At 43.7% G+C, this 18,588-nt stretch overlaps 1 protein-coding gene across 4 annotated transcripts in view; it reads left to right on the top strand.

The window, feature by feature from the left end:
- FGF13 (fibroblast growth factor 13) overlaps positions 1-18,588 on the top strand; it is a 575,233-nt gene that overhangs the window by 493,729 nt on the left and 62,916 nt on the right. For 3 of the 4 annotated variants that reach the window (XM_052662899.1, XM_052662897.1, XM_052662898.1), the window contains 2 exons: positions 12,345-12,455; positions 17,878-17,981. In XM_052662899.1, the coding sequence (XP_052518859.1) occupies positions 12,345-12,455; positions 17,878-17,981 (215 nt within the window). Of the gene's footprint in view, positions 1-10,105; positions 10,463-12,344; positions 12,456-17,877; positions 17,982-18,588 lie in introns of those variants that run through there. The other variant, XM_052662900.1, reaches the window with a different exon arrangement.

Here is an 18,588-nt window from a genome sequence, read left to right as displayed (position 1 = left end):
ACAAGTTGTTTATCCAATTATAACAACAGTATTTATTGTTATCACCATTTGAAACCCCAATTTTGGGGGTGGGGGGGGGAACAACCCAAAACCAAAAAATGAATGAACAACAACTAAAGCAGTGTGGAGGGTTTAAAAATCCTCTAAGGCATCTGAATGGTTCTCAGGTGGATCACTGACCTGGCTTTTGTCTCCTTCTTAGAATCTGATGGATACCATCTCCCCCAAATTCAGTCGGTTCTCCTGCCGACGTTCTGGCTGCTGTCTGTAAAGAGATGTGTTAAGACTTAATCATGAGAGAGCACTGAAGTAGTTTCTCATTACCTCTCTGCTCCTGTAAAAGATGGCAACTCTTGATAGGAAGTTGATGGAAACAATATCATTGGCAAATAGGAAATCCATCCAGAGTTCCTTTATCAGTTCAGTTCAGTCCCTCAGTCATGTCTGACTCTTTGTGACCCCATGGACTGCAGCACACCAGGCTTCGCTGTCCATCACCAACTCCCAGAGCTTACTCCAACTCATGTCCATCGAGTCAGTGATGCCATCCAAACATCTCATCCTCTGTCACCCACTTCTCCTGCTTTCAGTCTTTCCCAGCATCAGGGTCTTTTCCAATGAGTCAGTTCTTCGCATCTGGTGGCCAAAGTATTGGAGTTTCAGCTTTAGCATCTGTCCTCCCAATGAATATTCAGAACTGATTTCCTTTAGGATTGACTGGTTTGATCTCCCTGCAGTCCAAGGGATTCTCAAGAGTCTTCCCCAACAACACAGTTCAAAAACATCAATTCTTCAGAGCTCAGCTTTCTTTATAGTCCAACTCTCACATCCATACATGACTACTGGAAAAACCATAGCTTTGACTAGACTAGACAAAATCATAGCTTTAACTAGACTAGAGTTCTTTATGTTGTTTGTGAATCCTGCCCCACCCTCCCACCCCAGCCTCGCCCCAGGCTAGGTAACAGGGGAGGTTAGATCATTTGCAAACACTGTATTCCCTTCCTTGCATCTGGAGCTTAGATCACTTTGCTCCAGAAATCCTATTTCCTGAAACAGCTTAGCTCCAGAAAAATGACTGATTGTCGGCTTCTGGCTCAAATCCTCCCATTATTTTTCCCCCTAGCTTTTCATTTAGATTACTTAGTTCACTGGGCAAGAAATGAACCCCATGCTACAGATATTTTGCCTCTGAGTTTTGCGCATTTCTTGTCTGCCCTACGTGTTTCATCATAGAAACATCTCATTTATATTTGTTAGTCACCAGTCAGTTCATAAAGTAGCAACTATTCCTTCAAGATCTTCAAATATGATTGAACAAAACTAAATTGATTTCAGAGAAGCTGGTGTCATTGCTGGCTCGGGACACTGTATCACCACTGGGGCAAACCATTTGGTTGAGAATAGATGTATTGTATCTACCAAGCATTAACCACACGTTGCATGAGAGAAACTTTAGAAAATGGATGTGACTGCCTTGACCCGAGTGCTCCAAGTTCACTCAATATGGTCTTCCAAAGGCAAAGCTACTATCAAGCTCCATCAGACAGGACCATACGCTTTCTCAGTAATGGTGTTGCTACCCTTTTCCTCATGACTCTTGATTGCAGGTCATGAGTATGTGAATAATGTGTGTGTTCATGTTCAGTCGCTAAGTCATGTCCTACTCCTTGCGATCTCATTGACTGTAGCCCACTAGGCTTCCCTGTCCATGGGATTTCCCAGGCAGGAATACTGGAATGGGTTGCCATTTCCTTCTCCAGGGGATCTTCTTGACTCAGAGAAGGAACCTGCCTCTACTGCTTGGCAGGTGTACTCTTTACCACTGTGCCAACTGGGAAGATACGTGAATAGCTGCTGCTGCTGCTGCTAAGTCGCTTCAGTCGTGTCCGACTCTGTGCAACCCCATAGATGGCAGCCCACCAGGCTCCCCCGTCCCTGGGATTCTCCAGGCAAGAACACTGGAGTGGGTTGCCATTTCCTTCTCCAATGCATGAAAGTGAATAGTGAAAGTGAAGTCGCTTAGTTGTGTCCGACCCTTAGCGACCCCATGGACTTCAGCCCACCAGGCTCTTCCGTCCATGGGATTTTCCAGGCAAGAGTACTGAGGGGGGTGCCATTGCCTTCTCTGCATGTGAATAGAGCATAGTTTTGAATCACAGAATGAGAGCCTTGAGCCCACATATCCACTAAGGTAGAAAAAAGGTTTCCATTGGAGTAATAAAATCTTCTATCAAAAAATCTGCCAATTTTCAACTATGGTATTGGACACCCCTGCTGAAAAGAGTGTTTTCCTTGTACAAAACTTCAATCCCCACATATTGAAGCTTAAGCTCATTTTCTTGTGATCCTTCCTCTCTCCTAATCCTCAAGGAAGAAAGGTCCATCTCAGTCATCTGGTATTTTTCTACAGGTTTTCTTAATTAAAATGACTAAGCAGATATTCGATAAAGGACAGAAATGGTATGGACCTAACAGAAGCAGACGATATTAAGAAGGGGTGGCAAGAATATAAAGAAGAACTGTACAAAAAGATCTTCATGACCAAGATAGTCACGATGGTGTGATCACTCACCTAGAGCCAGACATCCTGGAATGTGAAGTCAAGTGGGCCTTAGAAAGCATCACTACGAACAAAGCTAGTGGAGGTGATGGAATTCCAGTTGAGCTATTTCAAATCCTGAAAGATGATGCTGTGAAAGTGCCACACTCAATATGCCAGCAAATTTGGAAAACTCAGCAGTGGCCACAGGGAAAAGGTCAGTTTTCATTCCAATCCCTAAGAAAGGCAATGCCAAAGAATACTCAAACTACCGCATAATTGCACTCATCTCACACACTAGTAAAGTGATGCTCAAAATTCTCCAAGCCAGTCTTCAGCAATATGTGCACTGTGAACTGCCAGATGTTCAAGCTGGTTTTAGAAAAGGCAGAGGAACCAGAGATCAACTTGCCAACATCCACTGTATCATGGAAAAAGCAAGAGAGTTCCAGAAAAACATCTCTTTCTGCTTTATTGACTATGCCAAAGCCTTTGACTGTATGGATTACAATAAACTGTGGAAAATTCTGAAAGAGATGGGAATTGCAGATGACCTGACGTGCCTCTTGAGAAACCTATATGCAGGTCAGGAAGCAACAGTTAGAACTGGACATGGAACAACAGACTGGTTCCAAATAGGAAAAGGAGTACGTCAAGGCTGTATATTGTCACCCTGCTAATTTAACTAATATGCAGAGTACATCGTGAGAAACGCTGGAATGGAAGAAACACAAGCTGGAATCAAGATTTCCAGGAGAAATATCAATAACCTCAGATATGCAGATGACACCACCCTTATGGCAGAAAGTGAAGAGGAACTAAAAAGCCTCTTGATGAAAGTGAAAGAGAAGAGTGAAAAAGTTGGCTTAAAGCTCAACATTCAGAAAACGAAGATCATGGCATCTGGTCCCATCACTTAATGGGAAATAGATGGAGAAACAGTGGAAACAGTGTCAGATTTTATTTTGGGGGGCTCCAAAATCATTGCAGATGGTGACTGCAGCCATGAAATTAAAAGACGCTTACTCCTTGGAAGGAATGTTATGACCAACCTAGATAGTATATTGAAAAGCAGAGACATTACTTTGCCAACAAAGATCCCTCTAGTCAAGGCTATGGTTTTTCCAGTGGTCATATATGGATGTGAAAGTTGGATTGTGAAGAAAGCTGAGTGCTGAAGAATTGATGCTTTTGAACTGTGGTGTTGGAGAAGACTCTTGAGAGTCCCTTGGACTGCAAGGAGATCCACCCAGTCCATTCTAAAGGAGATCAGTCCTGGGTGTTCATTGGAAGGACTGATGCTAAAGCTGAAACTCCAATACTTTGGCCACTTCATGCGAAGAGGTAACTCATTGGAAAAGACTCTGATGCTGGGAGGGATTGGAGGCAGGAGGAGAAGGGGACGACCCAGGATGAGATGGCTGGATGGCATCACCGACTGGATGGACATGAGTTTGAATGAACTCCGGGAGTTGGTGATGGACAGGGAGGCCTGGCCTGTTGCGATTCATGGGGTCGCAAAGAGTCGGACATGACTGAGCGACTGAACTGAACTGAAGCAGATATTCAGAGGCCGTGAACCCTTGATGTTGCTGCTGCTATGGTTAATTAAATGGGAAAGAGTGGAATTCATAGGTATGATTAATTCCATCAGGATTCTTTATGGTTTTAAAGTTCATAAATTATGAAACATTGACATTTTTATATGGGTTATAGGATTTTTCTTCATAAGGATCAGAATCAATTAGTGTGTTCCCCACTGATTTTATTTATGTAATTTTTTTAATTTAAATATAAACCAAAAAAGACACAGATGTGTATAACGGACTTTTGGACTCAGAGGGAGAGGGAGAGGGTGGGATGATTTGGGAGAATGGCATTCTAACATGTATACTATCATGTAAGAATTGAATCGCTAGTCTATGTCTGACGCAGGATACAGCATGCTTGGGGCTGGTGCATGGGGATGACCCACAGAGATGTTATGGGGAGGGAGGTGGGAGGGGGGTTCATGTTAAAAATAAATAAATAAATAAATATAAACCCCAGGTAGGTTCAGTACGTTTTACAGCTTAAGTATTTAGAGAATGATCTCAGAAATAGGACACAATGAAGGCCAACCCAACTAGTCTAGAGCAGCACAAGCCTAGGGTTCCCTGGCTTTTCATTCTGAATGGGTATCAGGAGAGCCAATCAGTTGCCAAAAAATTGATTCTGTAGACCTTTTATTTCCAAGACAGAATTCCCCCAAATGATCTGACTAGGAGAGACTCTATGCCAGCTAGTAAATGTGTCAGGTTATGTTACAGAATACAGTAGTCACTCTCTGTCTCTACAATTCCAGTGTGATATTGACAAGATCCCCTTAAATCATATTTTTCTTTCTGCTTGGAATTATGTGGCAAGAGCTTTTGCTAATGGTTTTTCTCTAATCTCCTCATTTGTATTTTTATCCTGTCATTTCTCTGGGCTTTTGGATATAATTAAATAGACCACAAAAAGTGGTACTTGCTACTTAGTCTCTTCAATATCCCCTCTGTTGCTCTAGTCAGTTACTGGCAGGATACAAGTGTTGCCTGGCCCTGGTTCACTTGAATCCACCTCCCACTCCCAGCGCGCTTCCTTTGAGTTCATCATCAGTCCTTGACCTGGTAACTTGTCACTCAGATGTTTTGATGGACTGTTAGTGAAGGTGCAGAGCCAACTAGCAAGAGGCTCTGATTATGTTTATCTTCACGGAGGAAGGGTGTTTGAAATCTTTTCTGAGTTTCAGAAAGACAGCCAATTCCTTCCTGCTCAAAGTACTGAGGCTGCTCTTGATTAGGCTCTCTCAATTCTCTCGTTTTTACTCATCACAGTCACATCTGTTTGGGTGTCTGCCTCTCTCCTGGAGATGCCTCTTGAGAGCAGGTCCCCTCAGCTTCTTTCCAGCTCCTCTGAGTCCTGCCAAAAGAGACTGGCAGACCACGATCAGCCTTCTCTGCTCCAATAGCTCACATACCTCTCCCTGAAAACAATACTAAAGCCTGCTTCTCAAGTGAACCCAGGAGGAATGGAGCCAAAGAGACTTTCAGATTTTTCTTTGGGATTCCCATGTAGAGTTTATATTCTAATGCAATGGGAAGAGAAAGGGCAGAGGGCAAATATGAAGAGAGCATGATGAAAAGGCAGGAGGAATAGAGGCACAGGCGCAAAAATCATAGGCTCCCAGAGTGAAGAAGACTTTCTAGAACATCTCATCCCAAGGTTTTCAAATGTTTTGTTTTCAGCAGTGTCATCTTTTTTATTTATTTATTTATTTTTGTAAGAAATCATATGTATGAGTTCCAGTATATAAAAGTGAGGAAAGCGGAAGTGTTACAATTGAAACACAGGTGAGGGAGCTTACATCTTTCTACTCTTTGGGTTCTGCAGGATACAACTGGAAAGCCATCTATCATGTTTCAAGGATGACTTTAAATATGGGAAAACTGAAGCCCCAAGAGGGGAGTTGACATGATAAAGATCACACAGTGGTAGAGATTCAGACCTGTGCCTGCTGTCACTCAGGCTAGAACTCTTTGTCAGTTGACTTGGAGAAAGGAGCCAAGAATTCTTTCTTCCTGAATCAGATGAAGGAGAGAGCCTGGTGGAAAGTGCAGTGAGTATCAAAGTTCTGGGAGGAGTTGCGGTGAGTAGGGCCACCTAGCATAGAGGAGTTGTGAGCCTTGGAGTTAAGCAGGAAGAATTGAAACTCTGGATCTGTTAGGAGATCTAGGAAGTTTCCCAACAAGGGTGCAGGGTGAACTGGTAGGAACAGAGCAAGACAGGAGAAAAGGGCACATTGGACATAAGTGTCAAAGGAAAGGGCTTCCCAGGTGGCTCAGTGGTAAAGAATCCACCTACTAATGCAGGAGATTCAAGAGATATGGATTTGATCCCTGGGTTGGGAAGATCCCCTGAAAGAGGAAATGGCAACCCACTCCAGTATTCTTGCCTGGAGAACCCCACAGACAGAGGAGCCTGGCGGGCTACAGTCCATAGGGTCACAGAGAGTCAGACACAACTGAGCAACTGAGCATGCATATACATTAAAGGAAAGTCCTTGATTCATCCTTCCACTGAAATGCCACGCTGCTGGTCTGGGATGTCAGTGAGACAGAAAGGAAAGGCAAAATATGCTTCTCTAGGGTAACCTGCAAGTCTTTCTTTCATTATTGCCTTCTCAAGATGAATGAGTTTTTAGCACAGGTCTCCTCTGAGGGTTTCATTGTTGTATTCACACACTTCTCCGAGAGCACCTGAGAAAGACACAGGAGAGTTAGGAAAGGATGAAAAGCTCTGCTCCATTAATGGTTAAAGTGATTGTCCAACACAATTTGGACTCAAAGTGAAAATGGGTTTCCTTCAGTCCCTCCCCGACCCCACTTCCCCCAACACCCTCCTCCCTTGCCACGATCCCTCTCCAGTGACAGCCCTCAGATTCTCTTATTGGAAGAGAGAGCATGCATGTGGTCTGTAGACAGATCACAAAGAGTTAGAGACCCTTATGTCTGGTCTTACCCATCACATGTCATTTGCTTTCCTGTCCATGGAGTTGAAAGGATAAAGGGAGGATAAAAATCAGCAGAAGTACATTTTATGGGCTGACAGGTACATGGGACAGGGAGAGACTCTGGTTCCCCTTATACCTCTCATTTTTCAAGAGAGGTTAGAACAAGAAAGATATATATAAATACCCAGAGAATTATCCGGTTGTCAGCTTTGACCCAGTGGTTTCATGTGTTCATAGCACAGAGTTTAAATTCTCTAATTAATATGTTTAAAACAAGCCTGGGGTGGTGGGTAGGAGTCAGGAAAAGAGTTGATGTATTTACATGTTTGTGTTTGAGTCTCTGTAATGGTGCGCCGATTCTCTTCATTATATATCCCTGACGTCTTCTCTACATCTGTTTACCTCAAATCCCACCTAAAAATACCTTGTGAGTGACGTTCAGACAAGCAAACAGTGAGTGCTGACCTGGTGGAGAAGCAGTGGGAAGAGCCTGGGAAAGCCTTCATTATTTTCTCAGTACCATTCCCTTACTCTTCCCAAGTTCTGTCCCTTGTCTGAATCAGGACTCTGTTTTTCTTTAGCTTTGTCATGCCTGCTTTGGTGCAAGGTCCCAAGAAAGAAACAAGAGGAAAAAAAGGTGGGTTTGTGGTGGTGGTGGGGGTGGGGGGTGGGGGGGGATTCTTGAAGGCAGTACACAGCAGAAGGTAAAAGCATGCACAATGAGTAGGAACCTCTTAACTGTCATCCGACAACCCAAATATTTGGTCCTGGTCAGAGCTGCTTTCAACCCCTCTTTTGGGGAGATTATATCCCTTCATTGTAGTTGGAATTTAAATCAAATACCTTCTGAGCCAGGAAACATCTTTGTACCCTTCAGAATCAGTATCAAGCAGTCACTTGTCAATTATTTTTAATAAACTTTTCCTGAGCTTAAACTATGTGACAGAAAATGTGCCAGGGGATGGGAGTATAGTGGCGACCAAAACCCAGTCCCAACTTTTAAGGCATTCAGAGTCCTGAGGGAGCAGCCCAGGGTTTTTTTCCCCATGAATTAAAGTCTAAAGATACTTCAGTGGACGTGAGATGCTAAAACTTTTCTGCCTTGTCCTCCCTTTTCTCTTGGGAAAACACAAAGCACAAAAGAGCAGTAGACTAACCTGCAAGAAACTTCCAACTGTTCGGCATCACTGTCCCGTGTCTGTCCATTTCAGTCACTGCAGCCTTCAGGCCAGTGCACTTCAGCAGACACACTTGTGCTTCCCATAGGGCAAGAGACACTTCAAGATGGGGGAAAGGTGGAAGGCAGGTGGCAGCAGCTTACCCGGTGGAGCAGTGTAATTTACAGAAGGTTCAAGAGCTGTAACTCTGACGGGCTAGAAGTAAGAAGCCTGAAAGATTTCAGTTTCTTAGTTGAGGCTCAGGCCCAAGAGCTCAGGAAAGGACCAGAGCCTGGGCGTTTGGTTTTGCATCTACAGCAGTTCTGAAAAGAGCTGGAGGTCTAGTCCACAGAACAGTAGTGATAGCTCCATGTCAGAGCCGACCTACTGTTGAGGGGCTTCCTTTCTGGCATAGAAATCAAGTAAGAGATGGGGCAGAACTTGTGAACTGAGTGAGGCGAGCAAGCCACATTTGATTCCTGAATTGGAGGGAGGCAGGCTGCCTGAGCTTGAGGAGCAGGGGAAATAAAAATAAAAGAAGTTAGGATATTGGAGACACGCCAGAGCTTAAAGAAAGGCTCAGCTCTGCATTTCCCAGATACTGCTTCTGTACACGACTTGTTTGCGTGGATCCCAAAGCCGAGCTGAACGGTGAGGGGGCGCAGAGGGAAAACGGGGTTCGGAAGGCACAAACTGGCCTGAAATGAAAAGTCAGCAAAAACCACTGGGTGGCAGCGTGGTGTGCGGGCGCAGCTCTGCAGTGCCTGCTGCTACTGCTGCTGCCGCGGGGGGAGGCTGAACCAGTCTGCGAGCCCCAGCCTCGCTCCTGAATGGCTACAAGTGTCGCCATGCGAAAAACCTCAGCGAGTCTGTGTTAGGAGGGGAGTGCGTGTTGTGAGTCCCAGCCTGGGGCAAGGGGCTGGCGAACTTTCGTTGGGCTCCAGCCGGGGCGTCATGGGGCCAACTCAGAATCACCCAGTAACGGAACATCCCACTCCGCCATCCCCCATCTCCAAGCAACCCCCACCCCCGTCCCCGCTCCTCCAACCCAACTGCCTCATCCCGGTGTCTCCTCCATCACTGTTTCCGCCAGAGGCTCCTCTGGGGAAGAGGAGGGGAGGAGGGTTTAGGAGATGGGGCAGTGCCGGAGCCCCGACAGGTGTTAGCCCGAGCGGCCCGCAGGGGACTTGGGGGGATGGGAAGGGTGGGGGCGGCCGGCGGCAGGGCGCCAGCGGGCTGGGCTCCGGGAGGGAGGGGCCACGGGGGGAGGGGGCCGCGGGAGGCCGGCGTGCTCTTCCGGAGGGTGCCTGCGGCGACAGAATTCCTATACTGAGTCGGTGCCGCGCCCAGAGCAGCAGCGGCGGCAGCAGCGGCAGCGAAGATGCGAGGCCATTACCTGTTTGAGCCGCGTCGGAAAGCTGGCACGGGCCAACTTTTCCCGATCGGCGGGCCAAGAAGTTGCAAGGACTAGTGGGAGGCTCGGAGGGGCCAGGGCGAGGGCGCGCCCCCCCAACCCCACCCCCCCTACCCCGCACGGTTCCTCCATCCCCCCCTCCCTGCCGCCGCCCGCGCTCCCGGCCTCTCTCTCCCGCCCGCGCTCCCTCCCTCCGCCCGCCTCCCTCCTCCGGCCCCCTCCGCGCGGCACCGGGCGGGGGGTGCCGCCAAACTCCGACCCGAGCCACTTGGACTCGCACAGTGTCCTCCGGGCGCAGGGGCCGAGCGCACGCAGTAGCGCCGCTCTGCCGCCACCGCCTGCCATCCAGTCTCGCCCGCGATCCCGGCCCGGGGCTGTGGCGTCGGCTCGGACCCAGGCAAGCCGGCCGCCCGCGCGGGAGCCGGACCACCGCCGGAGGAGCTCGGCCGGGATGCTGAGCCCCCTCCTCGGCTGAAGCCCGAGCGCCGAGAAGCCCGGGCAAGCGCCGGCTCCGGAGACTAAGGCGGCGGAGGCGCGAGACCGACCGGGCGAGCGGCGGAGGCGCGGGAGGAGGAGGCGAACCCGGAGAGGGGCCGCGAAAGAAGTGGTGGTGGTGGGCGTCGTGGCCATGGCGGCGGCTATCGCCAGCTCGCTCATCCGGCAGAAGCGACAAGCCCGCGAGCGCGAGAAATCAAACGCCTGCAAGTGTGTCAGCAGCCCCAGCAAAGGCAAGACCAGCTGCGACAAAAACAAGTTAAACGTCTTTTCCCGGGTCAAACTCTTCGGCTCCAAGAAGAGGCGCAGGAGGAGACCAGGTTGGAAGGGGGCTCTTGGCTGGCTCTTTTTTTTTTTTTTTCCCTCTCTCCGTACTTCACGAGTGTGGAGGGGGCTGGGGGGCGTGGATGTAAGCGGAGGTGAGTTTGTCGGTGGCCCATCTAGTGCGGATGTGGCCACCTAGCTGGTGTGCGTGCGTGGGAAGCGATCCCTCTTCTCGCCTCCTTCGTAACAGTAACAGACTTGCTGCATTGCAACTGCTGTGGGACAGGCGCAGAGCTGGGGGGCATACCCTGCCCAGCGGGCGCGCCATCAGCTTCAGACAGGCCACATGTGTGCAAGCTCGGGAGCTCTGGGCAGCCGTGTGTATGGCGTGTTTTGGAGGCGCGGAGCTGCGCAGACCCCTGCCCACCCCTACCCCCAGGGAGAACCCAGGGAATCCCTCCCTTGCCTTCATTCCCGCAGCGCTGACCCTTCCTCTCCCAGCTTCTACCCCCAAGGTCCCTGGGCTTCCGCTGTCTAGGCATTCTGTTTCTTTGGTCACTTTTAAGCTTACTGGGACAGACTTGTGGTGTAGCTTTGAAATATTTGCTGGAGAGGAGGGGGTGGATTCCTAGAACCTGTGGCCGAGAGCTTAGTGATCTGGTTCGACTAGTCAAATTGGTTGGTTACTTGCTCCTAAAATGCAGGCTTGAAGAGAGAATTTAACCAGATCGTGGGTCCTTTTGAACTAATTCAGTGAGAAGAGCAGCGCGGTGTTCCGGCGCCAGGGGAAATTCACACAGCTCGAGGTGTCGGGTTGCGTCAAGGTAGACCTTCAGGCGAAGAAGCAGCTTCTTTGGCTCTTCTTAACCAAATGGATCCTTTACTCAATTTTCTTACTTGTACTAGATACGTATTACAGAATTTCTGACGTGTCAGTCTGTTATTTCGCTATTTGTGTGTTCTACACATCCTGGAATGAACATGCAGACATACATTTTCTGCTTGCTCGAAGTTTTTAAGAATTAGCTGTAAATTAGGCTTGCTTTGAAACAGGTTTAAGCGGTGGCAAAGCATGATTATGTGGTCTGAATAATGACATAAATATCATTTCAGTGCAGGTGTCTGTATTCAATAAAAGCAAATTTTGGATAGCATGGCTGTTATTGATAAATGAGGTGCTTCATTAATCTATGGTGATTCATAATTGAAAATTATCTTGAGAACACATATTTTGGATAATTACATTTCTGATACTAAATTTGAAGATAAGTATGAACTAATTTTCTTGCCTCCCCACCAACAAAACCCCTGCTCTTTTGCACACATTTTCCCCTAAGGATAATTAATATGTTTATTTTCCCTCTCTCCCCTTCTTTTTTGTATGGCGGCTCAATTTTCTAAACAGAAATCCTTTGATGGGGTTCCAGGTTGTTTATGCATTTTTAACCTTCTTAGAATGGAGGGGATGCTTTATTCCAATTGTGGTAATTCTGAGGGAAACTTTTGCTGGTGTGTTTTTGGTCCCTGCTTGGAAAACCACTCTAAATCTCATCTTAGTGTTTCTCCTTTTCCTTCTGCGTGAGAAGTGGCACATTGTTAAAAGGCAGAATATGCCACTTGCCAAGCCATTTTGAATGCTCAATGAGATGAGGTGCCACTCTGCAAGCCAAAGGACACGCCATCAGAAACTGTCTCTGCTGTCAGTAGCTTTAGGGCTTTACCAATGTTACCAGGTGGCAGTCAAATGTTTCTTCAGTCTGGGGGTTGGTTCTGAAACTTGCAGTTTGTTTGCTTGTTTTCCTTCTTTCAGAGGACTCTTTTTAAAAAGTGTCGTTTGACCTTTTCCACTAAAATTTGTAAATGGAATTAGAATTCTAATTCTTTTCAACCATATGTGCACAACTTATCAATTGATCCCAACCATCTTTCTCTTTGCAGAGCCTCAGCTTAAGGGTATAGTTACCAAACTATACAGTCGACAAGGTTACCACTTGCAGCTGCAGGCAGATGGAACTATTGATGGCACCAAAGATGAGGACAGCACTTACAGTAAGTGACTGCAAAATAAGTAACAGTATATCCCAGCATATTGCTAACACTTTCTTTCTTTCTTTTTTTTAAGTAAACAACCCTGCTTAATCCCGAAGTGAATCCCAAATAGAGTCAGCACTATATAATCCCATTTCAGCAGGTTAGCCTAAAGGAAGGGGAACATAAAAATATCTAAAATAGTGAACTGTAGCAAATAATGTTGACACCATCTGAAGAACAATCCAAATGTCATCTCCATGGTAATCTGGATAGATTTATGGCTGTCCTTTGGATTTTATTACTTTTTTCCCACAGAAAATTTACTCACCCCCACACTGATCCTGAAATAGCACAGTTATCTCTACTCTTAAGCACTGGTCTCATCCCAAGAGAGAAGAGTGGTTTCATGTCAGGAGAATTCATCATTACAAGCTTTCACTTCTGTTCCCCCTGCCCTACACACACTGATAATTCTCAGACTAATTGGGATTTTAACACTGAGATACTTCCACAGGTGGGTAAAGAGATTTCTTTGAGCACTTTATTTTTAATCGTGGTTTAAGTCAAGACCAAATTGGAGACCATCATGGTGAACCTAAAAGAGAAACACATCAAAAAGAAAGTTAGTTTTATTTCTAATTACTGAAGGATAGTGATTCCAAGATGTTATATAACCTTTTGTGATAGGTTTTATTTATTTGGAGTCATAAATGCATGAACTCCTTAATAGTGACACCTTCTTCAATGATAATAATTGGTGGTTTTGTTTTTTTTTTTGCAATTAGAAGATTGGTATAGACATATTCAATGTTTCATGAGGCTAAATCACCTAGTTCTCACAATTCCTTCCCAATTTTCCATAATTTATATTGCATTTCCCTCAGACTTCATTAATCTCCCAGAAATTGTGCCATTGCCAAGAAAAGCCCATCTGAAAGCTAACAAGTCCTCTACAGCATTTTCAGAGGTATAGGGCTAGAGAGAGCAAAGCCATAGACAAGGATTCCAATGTTGAGTGTAAGAGTTGCACATCTTTTAAGAAAGCTTCCTGGGCTGATTGATGGCCAAGGCAAGACCTCAAGAGGAAGTCACCTTTAATTACCCTTAAAGAAAGCTCTGTAGGTACCTAGGATGAAAAAGTTCCATACATAAACGATTTCATAGTTCTTCACTGTTTTGCAAAATGCTGTTACTGTTGCAGTTCTACAATGAGTATGCTAGATGTTCTTTCAGGTATAGTCTTCTATTTGAAAAAATGAGTCAAGGCCAATTAGAGGGTTTTACTGTTCCCCTATAACAGATGTGAGTCCATCATAAAACATTCCCATGAATTACTGCAGTCCATGGGGTCACAAAGAGTTGGACCCAACTTCACGACTGAACAACAACAAAGCTGCTCCTCTCTCCAAAGTGCCTCGGCAAAACGGATTCATTGGGCATTACTGAAAGGAAGTTCATGATCAGCTCCTAATGACCCCCAGCCAGTCAGGTTTTCCCTCACTTTAAACATTTTCTGCAGATTAGTGCAGACATCAGTGAAAGTTTATTTTGGGTCCAATGTTCACATGCCTTTGCTGAAAAGGAAAAAAACCCAGATGATTCATTTGTTGTATACGCAATGATATGGCACACACCTCAAGATCACAGTGTATGTAGTCATTGTAGAGTACTATACACACACACATATATCTACACAGACACATACGTATACACACACACACACACACGTGTGTATGTAAATAAAGCTCCATTTCTTAACTGTGGACTGAGGTAGTCAGTTTTACTTTTCAGTTCCTGCATATGCATAGCTCCTGCCTTTGGTTTTCTTATAACAGACTGATATGTATGGCATTTCTGCATACTAATAGTATTGTTGGGCCTTAAAAGAGCCAGAATCTGTGTTTAGGCAGAATGAAATAATGAGAGGTGAGTCAGCCAACGGTGAGTATTACCATAAGATGAAGCACACAAATGAAAAGTGTCTCAAAAGAAACAGCAAGTCTGTGGGGCTTGACTCTGCCGCAGCTGCCAAGTATGATCAGAGGCCAGCGGGCTAGCTTTTCTTCCCACTTGAGTATATTATAGGGTGTAAGTCATCATGAAACAAGAACATTTAATGGTTAAAGTGATCATTAAAATGATCATCATTAAAATGGAAGTCTAACTGTGCAGATGTATTCTTTTTTTCCCCCTAAATCCAAGCAATTTTCTTGGCATTCATTATTTATTTTGTTACTATACTATTTCCTTAATATGCATTCTTGTTATTTATATTTATATTTTTCTTAATTTTTAGGGTTTTTCATCATATTTTTTTCTCACTTGGTTCACCTTGGTTGATTTTATATTTTAATTCTGACATGATAAGCCAGATCATGATAAAACAAATCAATTCACATTTACCAAGATACATCTGTTTCTGAAAACATATATATGGTATTATGCATTTAAGCTAACCTTAGGTAGCTTTATTACAATGGTAAATATCAGTCCAGTAAAACCTCACCATGAACAAATCAGCCATTGTAAATTATGTATTGCCCCCTGAAAAGGAAAAGATGATAGACATTTCATGAGAGCAGTTTTATTATATCTGCCTTGGATTCAGTGAGGGCAATGTTAGAATAGGCAACTTCCCTTGCAAACCTCCCTTGCAACTTCCCTTGCAACTTCCCTTGCAACTTCCCTTGCAAACCTCCAATTTAATGGGTCAAGTCTTTCTGATCAACATTAATATATACTTTTTAGATTGCACCCTTTGAGAAGTTGATCTTAACCCAACTGATTAAAAAAAAGATGGCCTCCTTTTGTATTAAGCAAACACTGAGTGCCAACTCTGTGCACATCCCTAAGAATAACAAATCTTTCAGTGTAGAAGGAGTTTAATTGTTTTTATGTAGATACAACAGGAAACAAGAACTGGGGCCCTTTTATTTCTTCCTCAAAATTTTGACAGAAATGGAAGAAGAGATATCAGATGTTTAATGAATGTGTTTTAGATACACACATAAAATCCATTGTTTTCTTCTCATGCTTAGCATATTTTCATCCTAATCAAAGTAATATCCTAAGTCCATGAAGAAGTACTCCAGATTTAGAGAAACAGAGGCATATTGAAGAATACTTAATCTGTGCAAGCTCACCCTTGATGTAATAATTCCTTTGCATCTTTATCTAGAAAGACTGTCCCTTTAGACAGACTTTAAACATACCTGTTTATGATCTTAATTGATCATAAATTCATCTTAGTGATCTTAAATGTTTATGATATTAAATGTCTGAAGAAAAACAATTAGACTGGTATCACCAGTCAGTCTCCACTTTTGTTGTTTTCTTCAATTTTTTATTTTAGCGTGGTATTTTTTATTTTTGAATTGGGCATCACAGATATCTATGGTACATAGTGAAAAATCCATGTGCCACTGTATACTTCATACCATTATTCAGGGATAGATAATCCTGGGCATGGGTTACTCATATTCTTTGCTTCTCTTCCTTCTACTGCTATCTGATGTTCAAGAATGAAACATTTTATTGCCCATTAAAACACATGTCAGTAGTTGGGGCATGTGGTGAAAATCAAATATTTCTCTCTTTCTTTCTCTTTTTTTCTTCTTGTTACCCTACCACCTGCATTCAAGGAACTAAGAAGTTTCAGAATATTGTAAAAAATGAAGTTCTAGAAACAATTCTAAATATCCTTTATTACCTGTCATCTATCATCATCTATTAGTTTGATTAAACTAGGACTCCAGCATACGCTGGTGTTCTAGTTGTCTAGTGCTATGCCTTTTAAGCCAAACCCATAAGGAGGTTTTTGTTTGATTTCATTTGATTTCTTAGATATCAGAATTTTAAAACCCTGAACTGTTATGTAATGGGACCGTGATCTATTACATTTCAAAAATATAATATCATGATTTCACCATACAGATTGCTAGCAGTCCACAAATGTGTGTTGAGCACCTGCTGTGAGCAAGGTGCCATCACAGAAAGAAATGGAACATGCACATGATATGCTGAACAAGATCAGACTTCATTCCTGGGCACTGCATGGTCAAATATAGCATGAGATCCTAGCTTGCAATCTGTGCAATTCCTTTCCCTCACCTCACATAACAGAAGGGCACAGCTTTTAATATGATGAGTATTGAATGAGGTGCCATCAGCAGCATGTGGTAGGCACACTTGCATTTTGCACCATACAATCTGTCCTAGCTCCTCTGTGGTAACACCCTGATTTTAAGGGAAAGGTACATTGTAGGCTCACCAAGGAATATTGAGTTTTCATTAATATTTCTCATCTCTATAACTCCACCTACTGCAGTAGAATATATATACATCAAGATAAGAGATCTGAGAAAAAATTTTTCTGCCCACGGGGTGACTACGTTCTTGCTCACAGAAATGATAGCAGACCGATTTATCATCCTCCATAAACTTACACACCAAAGCAAAAATCGTCAACATTGGTCTAGGACTCTTGAGAGAAAGGTGCACAGGCTATTTTCAAAAGATGTGTGTGGCAAGCACTATGTTTTAAAAATGTACTGTTTTATTTTTATTCCTGGTGTAGGAGGGAGTAGACAGCTGGTAGGGGGAAGACACCCACTGGTTTTCTCCAGTGAGTGGTGTGTGATTGTGAGGACAGCCGGGATGTAAGTTTCACGCAATCAGACCTTCAAATGGAGAAATGAAGTCCTCTTTGGCACCAGCCAGCTGCCCACTTACAACTATTTAGGAAAAAAAATTAAATAAAACTCTCAAGTTCGTTGTTTTTATTCCTATAACCTTTGCTCCCAGAGACTAAAAGCTAAGACCCCTCTGAACCCCATCTTAAAAAAATGTTCTTTAAGAAATACTACTCTGGGAACATAAGATTCCAAAATGACTTTTTTTTTCAAGTCCTGGATTTCTTTTCTTTCTTTTTTTGTTTTTTTTACTGTGTCAGAAATAATACAGATAATTTAGGTGAAGGAGTTGGACTAGTGTCTTTTCTAAGATTCTAGGAATCTCTCCCCAACTGGTAGATCATATCTGTGTCTGTGAATCTCAGCAGTTGTCTAAGAGAGCAGTTTAAAACCTTGGTTTGTTGACAATAAAGTTATTTAATAGGTAGACTAATTCCTGGAACTGGATTGCTTCAGAAGCATCAAGATTCCCCACCTCCAACACTGTACAAACAAACCATGGAATTGCCTTCCATTTTCTCCAGGGTGTTTGAAAATTACATCCCCATTATGTGACTACAACCATGAATTGAAGGTACTGAAAGGTAGAAGAGGCTTTATCATCTATATCTATCTATCCATATATACATATATGAATATTCTTACCAAGCAGACTTTACTTTTGGAAGACCAGATAGCCCTGCTGGAAACATTGAAAAGCTATGGAATTCGATATTGTAACCTTGTTTTCACATTCTTTTTGGCTGCAGCTCTGTTTAACCTCATCCCTGTGGGTCTTCGAGTGGTGGCTATTCAAGGAGTTCAAACCAAGCTGTATTTGGCAATGAATAGCGAGGGATACCTATACACCTCGGTAAGCCTTTCACTGTGCTCATGGTTTGATTATTCTAGTTTTCATCTGATATGAAGGGAAATTGCTACATATGTGTTACCACTGCAGGTTTGTGTGATTCAAGAAGGAGTGTTCTGGATGGAAATATTAAAAAAGACAAATTAATTTCCAATGAAAGTATATATATTACTAATTAATCATTTGAAGATAGCGTTTTTTGGTATAAAATTCAAAGATTCACTAAACATTTTTGCATACATTGACATTTGGGTTGTTATTTTCAACCCAAATGTCTGTCTTGCAGACTTGCTTTGCAACTGTGGGAAGCAAAGCCATTTGTACAACTCAATTCAACATGTATCTATCCATGTTTACTCCTAAGGAAATTAATGAGACCACTTCCTCAAATCAACTCTAGGACACAAAGAACAGTTTCAGAAGTGTTTCTTTATCTTACCTTTCAGTTCAATTAGGTCATGTTTGCTATCTCTAAGTACTATTTTTCCATCAAGTACACTCTTCTTACATACAAATTCCAGCTTGGCTTTTTCTTAGAAGTTTGTGATGAATGGTGTAAAAAGTGAAACTTTCTCAAGAAATTTATAAACAATGTAGACAACAGTTCAGC

The sequence above is a fragment of the Budorcas taxicolor genome, chromosome X (assembly GCF_023091745.1).
Source record: "Budorcas taxicolor isolate Tak-1 chromosome X, Takin1.1, whole genome shotgun sequence".
Lineage (NCBI taxonomy): Eukaryota > Metazoa > Chordata > Mammalia > Artiodactyla > Bovidae > Budorcas > Budorcas taxicolor.
The sequence above is the reverse complement of the archived record's forward strand: the minus strand, read 5'-3'. Positions and strand labels throughout refer to the sequence as shown.